Source organism: Sinocyclocheilus grahami, unplaced genomic scaffold, assembly GCF_001515645.1.
Source record: "Sinocyclocheilus grahami isolate Dianchi unplaced genomic scaffold, SAMN03320097.WGS_v1.1 scaffold3199.1, whole genome shotgun sequence".
In the NCBI taxonomy this organism is placed as follows: Eukaryota; Metazoa; Chordata; class Actinopteri; order Cypriniformes; family Cyprinidae; genus Sinocyclocheilus; species Sinocyclocheilus grahami.
The window spans coordinates 60,871-68,022 of NW_015508357.1; the positions used below are offsets into that span (position 1 = coordinate 60,871).

The 7,152-nt window shown below is 38.5% G+C and overlaps 1 protein-coding gene across 1 annotated transcript in view; it reads right to left on the reverse strand.

The window, feature by feature from the left end:
- Positions 1-7,134, reverse strand: part of LOC107576090 (solute carrier family 15 member 4-like) — a 44,435-nt gene extending 37,301 nt beyond the window's left edge. Inside the window, exons 1-3 of the mRNA XM_016262353.1 lie at positions 6,961-7,134; positions 4,976-5,053; positions 120-300 (exon numbers count right to left, since the gene is read on the reverse strand). Of these exons, the coding sequence (XP_016117839.1) occupies positions 120-300; positions 4,976-5,053; positions 6,961-7,134 (433 nt within the window). The remainder of the gene's footprint in view (positions 1-119; positions 301-4,975; positions 5,054-6,960) is intronic.
- Between the last annotated feature and the right edge of the window lie 18 nt (positions 7,135-7,152).

Here is a 7,152-nt window from a genome sequence, read left to right on the forward strand (position 1 = left end):
ACTTTGTATGGCAAGAGTGCAAGCTGAAGAACAAAAAGCATAGGTTCACAGAAATCTTTGTTGTGTGTGTTGATAATACACTAAAAATGTGTCATTTAGTGTATGTGTTGTTGACTCACCAGCTGCCACCGCCGAGCACATGACAAAGAACATGCCCACAGCGATTCTCTTTAGAGGGGAGGGCAGCAGGCCTTTGCGTTTGAGGATGGGGTCCACCACTTTATCCTTGAGGGGGATCAACATGAGGATCAGCACGGCATCAAACATGGTCAGCCAAGCTGCCGGGAAGCGGAAGGCATTCTGGGAACAACAGGGGAACATAATGACTCATGTTTACAAAACACTAGAGGATGAACAAACAGGAAGAAAGGTATGTGCAGGTCACTCATAATACTCAGGCGCTTCATTCTTCTCCATTTATCCTCCGTTGAGAAAGTAAGTACAAGTCTAAATGTGAATTCTGGGAGAGCATTTGCGAAAAAGAGAGATAGCAGGAAACTGAATCATTCCAGCAACCTTAGCGCCCTCATGTGGCCAATGCTGGTCAATGCGACATTTTGAGGTCATTCTTTCTCCCTGTCCAGAGAATTATCGGTCTTAATTAATCACTTCTTAAGTATTTTAATATCACATGGGGATTGAATAGCATGCGTCTGAGCACCTGTTTCATAAATGGCTGATTGCTCCACTCACATGCTGCTGATGCGTGATGGGAAAAAAAGTACATAACCTAAAAGAGCACTATTTGGAAATAATGACTGATTTGGGAATTTAGGATTGTTTTGACAAAGAAAAAAGCATTTGCATTAATAAGGAACTATTTTTTTGAGTAGGGTTTGCCTATGCAAAACTTACTGTCACTCAGGTGGTAGCCAAGAGGTTGCTAAGTGGTGTTCAGTCGTTTTAGGCACACTGCTATGTGGTTGCTAAAGGTGTCAACAAGGGTATTGTGCCATTTTATGAGAAATTCCAATTTAAAGGGAGTGAACATGTTCAGTTTGAAGGGCATAAGGGAATAAGGGAACATCAATACATGACTTCACAGGAAGTGGAGAGGGAAATTACCCAGCAGTCATTGCACATCAACCGAGTATTTAAAGAAGTTTGATTAAAATAAAGGCCGTGAAAGAGAGTTGAATTAGTCCCAGGTGTTGTTTGTATATGGTTGGGTATAAAGTGTGAGAGCCGGAACAGTTACAATGCAACATGCATCATGATTATGGTTAAACAAGATAAATGACACATCTAATATAACTAAATTACGTTTATTTCCATATTAAACATCAGATGATTATCACTCAGTTAGGCTTTAAAATAAGACATTTATAATTCATTAAATTAATAAATCACTCATATTTATATAAATACACATATGCATTCTACACGTTTATTAAATGAACATATTTACATTATTTACCGAAGCATTTTATGCCATCACAGCTCTCAAGTGTCATCTATGTTTGATGACTTTGTTGGGTGTTCCAAATGAACGCATTTTGTCAAGTGAAGTGAAATTCAACAGATAGCCCATGTCCAGGGTGTAGAAAGCAATGAACACTACATATGGACCTTATTGATCAGAACACAGCTTTCACTGTTGCTATGGTGTTCTGGGTGGATGCCAGGGGGTTGCTATGAAGTTGCCAATGCTTTCTGAGCGTTCTTGCTCACTGGCCCAAGTCAAAAAAGCCCACACCCAAGTTTCTATGATATTCTGGTCACTAGAAATGAGTTCCTCTTAAAAAAGTATTTTTCTTTCTTGTACATTCGGTCTGATCACTTACAAAGCCATAAAATTTGAGGTATAATTCATATCCAGGGTGCATATACAGCACGTAGCAGATGCGACACAAATGTGTGGTCAAATCCACCAATGAAGGAATGACCAATTTAAACTGATTATCAGTGTAGTTCACGTTGGCCGCTGCAAGAAATCCATCTGTCATCATTTCCTGCACAGACAGGGTTTGATGATCTGAATGAGCAGATTTGGGCAGATCCAGCTTTATGCACTTAGCAAAAGTTAAAAACAGCCCAATCCATTCTTGTTTTGATCTGATTGGTTGTAATTAATTCAAACACCCTGTACAATATTTCGCCATCTGTACGTTTTAATTGATGTTAATCAAATAACGCCTGTGAAATGCAACACCTGAGGACTAGACGGCCGGAGCTCAAAGAGAGGTTTATTATGCATCCATGCCTGCAGGCGTGCATGGGCATATCACACACACATTTACACCTCCAGTAGAGTATTAGTCGGTTAAGTGAAGCGCGTGTCTCAGTCAGCATGTTTGAATTTAATTCTACAGCTTCAGTCAGTCCCAAATCTACTGGTGGTTTTAACACTTTTAATTCTCCAGCTTACTCCCTCATTACATTTACATTTCTTTGACTAAGCACTGGTAATTTATACATGCCCCTCCGAGCGCTCTGTCTCCCCTTCATCATCGTGCACGTTTAAATACTTTTTTCTCCATTTGAAATTGCCAGTTTGCATCATTCTGTCATCATATCATTTTCACCCACATTACCACTAGTGTCTGTTTCTCTCAATGGATATTTCCTAATTAAGAGCTCACAGTTTGGCCTTATTAAGACTTCGCACTGGATTCCCTTTAGGCTGTGCAGTCCACCGAGACAAATCTACAGCAGCACATGTTCATTTAGAAGGGGAAACCCTTGTGAGTGTGAGAACAAGCGACAGATGGGGATTTGCACACTTGAGCATGCACTCCAGAGAAACACCATCATACCCAGGACAGAATGTCAAATTATTTCTATTGAATCAGGAAGCTGGGGAAGGACCTTTTTGAGTCATCAATATTTTTGGTCCAGTTTCCCAGAATATTTCAGAACAAAAATCTATTGCAGCCAAATATCTATGTGTGCTGATTGTTTTTTTTTTTCTTAAACTGTTTGTGACCTTTAACTGACAGGAAGAAATACTGTTTAAGTCATGTACATTACCTGGTGTCATGTAATAAAGCATAATCATTGTAAAATTGTGCATGAAAATACACTTACACGCATATGCTGAAGAAAGATGTGTAATTGCGTTTATAACTGTAATTGCGTTTGCCACAAATTAAGAATTAGTTTGCACAAGTTATTAATTTGTTCCCTCTTTTTAGTTAAACCGTGGCCTTGATTTAACTAAAACATTGTGGGAACAAATATTCTTAAATGAATGGCCACAATATCTATTTTTTCTTCCGCATGTCATGTGCAGGGCTCAGTATGTTTCTAAGCAAATGTAGTTTCCGATTCACCTGGTGGATGATTAAAACAGCAAGGGAAAAAAACACTGTAAGACTTACAACAAAGACGGGACCAAATCTAAGGGTCACATCCCAGTAAACAATCACCTAGCAACACCTTAGCAACCACCCAGAACACAATATCAACCACATACTGTAAAATCATTCTAAAAGCGATTTTTAGCAGCTTAACATATAACAACATGACATATGTGTGTGTGTGTGTGTGTGTGTGTGTGTGAGCAAGTTATGCACAGGCAAGCAGCACTCATATTTTCTGAAAAAACAAGTGGTGTTGTATAGTTACAGAAAAAACTTTGTCCAACAAGTTGAAATGTCTTTCACTTCTCTTCTTCAACCACTACACTTATCTTCCTTCTAAATCAGACTGAAAGAGGAATGCTTGTCCTTTGATTGATAATTCAGTGGCAAGAAAAAAGCTTGAAGATGCTGGACTGTTTATTCATTCATCACAGAAAAAGTTGTAGCCTGTCAAGACAAGCTTATTCACCCAATGAGAAGTAATCTTATAAAATTAAACAAGCTTTCACGTCATGTCATATTTTTAAATGTTAGCAGAAAATGACACAACCACTATGAAAGTACTCTGGAAAATTATATTTAAAGAGCATGAGGTGCTTTACAACTGTCTCTTCAATATGACCCTGCAGTCACACTCTCGAGCGATGTGTTATTTAACACAGCCAATAACGTCTTTTTCACTTCCCCATTGTCCTTTCGCACTTCCTCTGTCCTTACCATGTGACTTTTAATCTAATTCTGGAAAACTCCATTTCAGACAGCCATGAAATGGCATGTACACACACAAACGCACAAGTTGCTCATCCAGTTACATTTGTGTCTATGCATTTTCATGGTCATTGAGCAACATGTGACTGCATTGTCATTGCTGATCAGACAGCCTGCGAGTCGTGATTTTGGATTAGTCACTGTGAAACCGTTTTGAGGGGATTTAATTCAAGCCGAAGGTTCTGACACACTTACCTAGTAGAGCGTATACATGTACGCCCACACTCACACAAAAACAAATAAAGAGCAAGTTCAGATGAGAAAGCGGGCGCTGGGTGCTAATCTGTGATTAGTGAGGGTCATGGTTTTGAAGTGAATACCCTGGTTTTCAAAGGATTTCTCTAGCTCATGCATGCCAGAGTCTCCAGAGAGTATCCTAAACAGCCTCTACTCTACAGCCAGACAAACATCACAAGCACCTGGCATCACCACAGGCATCCTGTTTGCTCTCAAATTAACCCTGAGAATAAAAGTCATTTAAACATATTGTTTTTTACACTGTTGCATTTAGTGTTCACTTATAATATTACTCAAGGTTTCTTGAAAAAAAAAAAAAAATCTAAATGAAAGTCTCTTTTTGACCCTTACTACACTTAAACCATCAGACTGTTTATGGTTAAGAAAAAAGATAAATGAAAATCCATTTTACAAAGACATGTTTAATTTTTTAGGAACATGTATCATTAATGGAAACAACCGTGACATTGAAACGGTTGCTTCCTAATAGCACAGCAGAATGAGAATTATGAGAAAACTGATGAGGAAAGTGACCAGAGCACAGGCAAAAAAAAGGAGGCCAACTGCTTTAATAATTTAACTCTTCATTAACAAAGCAATTATATTTTTCTTCAGGCCAATTTGGAAGTGATCTGACATTTTTGGCTCTGAAATAGTGGTTCTCTTACCGGATGGGAGTCTGTGGAGTTGGGATCGGCTCCAGGAATTTTCAGATGGAGACTCTGGAGATAATATGTGGTCTGCATCTGCAAGTGAAGACAACAGCACACATAAACATGCAGGCAGCACTCACATCTCATTCAGCGGTACTGACCAGCCTACTATGATCCATTTTCCACTTTTAGAGACATTGTTGCAGAATATTGCTATTGATTGCAATTGAAGAAAATAGCAAGTAGCAATATTTCAGCCAGTAAAAGCAGTTTGGTGCTTCATGGGAACATTCTACAATATCTATTCATGCAGAAATTCATTAGGCATTTTTTTTATAAAAGTTAGAGACATTGTCCTTTACTCAAACCTTAATTTAAGGCTCCAAGGACTAACAATGCCGGATAACCTTTCTAACAGTTGGCAAGTGTCTCAGCAGACAAAACATATGGGATGACAGGGCCTCAAAAGATGACCTTTCGCCATAATTGAAGGAAGAGAATCTTTTTTTTCACGTGAGATGGACTACGACACAATGATCCTTATCCCAACAGACCCACAGCAATTTACCATTACTACAAAAGCTGCATTCACCGCAGGAAATTACTCAATGCATCCTTAGAGTGGAGATTTTTACAGTGTAATTTTTTTTTTTTTTTAAGTGCTACCACCAGTCTAATCTTCAGAAATCACAGTCTGAAAAACAAATGGGTGACCAGACATCCTGATAAAATTGGGACAGTGTTGATTTTATGAACCAATGTCCTGAAACCCAATGTTACAGTTGAGTTGCAATCATTTGTCCTGATAATCAATCTTAGCTATATTTTAATTGCTATAAATACAACATTTTACTTCAACTGTGATTTGTGCTCTTTCTATTATGAGAAACCAGCAGCATATGAAGTTCTTCGACCCAATACAACAGTAAGCATAAAAAATATATATCTGTCGTTTCCGCTTTAGAATATTCAGCAGTAGATTGAAAACATTTGCATAATTGTGCAAATGGCGGAACATGGAAATGACTTGCTTTCAGCAAGTAATTTAAAATAACAGCTCATAAAAACAAACCTACTGTACTCAACTTCTGAAAAACCATTTCCAACTTTAAACATCAGCAGGAGATTCTTGCTAACCTTTTCTAGGCATTACATTTCAATACATTTGTTGAAGGTCAGTTTTGATTCAAACATTAGATCCATTACATCCACTTTCATACAAACTGTTTCTTTATTGTCAAACTGTTATGAATGAAAACACTAATTTAAACGCTTTAATGTCCATTAGATCAGACAAGCATCTTCCGATAATCTAAATGTGTTCTGTGGGGGAAGTAAGGTAAGAAAAATGGCTGGAAATTTCACTAAGGTGGTTGTAGAATGCAGAAATGAGAGAGGCAGACCTTGAAAATATTTGAACATGGAAATGTTGACAAACTGTATTTAAAGATCTGCAAAACACTTTATGAGTGGTTTGACACACAACCTCTGTTTTTCTGTGGTAAGGTGAAATAAATTCAGCTGTTATGGGCCCCACGCCGGCTGTTGAAGGAACGCTGCTTTAGTAGTAGAGATGTCCCAGTCTTTATTGCTTGTCCTTTCTGCATTACCTTGAGCAAGGCACATATAAAGTTCTTCAAGGAAGCACCTGTCTGCTCAAGGGCTTTAAACCCACCCATCCCATAAAGGCTCCAAATGGCACAAACCCTTAATATGTCAAAGACAAAATCTCTGCTTATAACCATTCATCACTTGTATTTGACATGCCAACGACACCGTTCATCACCACCATGCCTCTCCTTCAGTATGAGACACCTTGAGACTTCAAGCTAATAAAACACCTATGCAATTTCCTATTCATCCTCTGTCACAACTACAGTAAATTACTGTAAGTTTAAAAATACATTCCCTGTATATTTCCCTATTTTTTAAGGACCTATAACTGACACAACAGATCTGAAAGGCGTAGTACTTGAGACACCCACTCATAAAAACCTTACCTGGAAATAGACAGTCCAGTACGGAATGAGTGCCAGGAAAACAGGAAGTATTTTAACCAACACTTTCACTTCCTCCACCTTCTCCTCTGAAAATCGCCCACCGTACGTCACCTTTGCGCCATCCAGTAGAGATGGCTTTGGCCTTGTGGGGGAAACAAGGATTTTAACAAGCATTCATTAAAACATCACTGA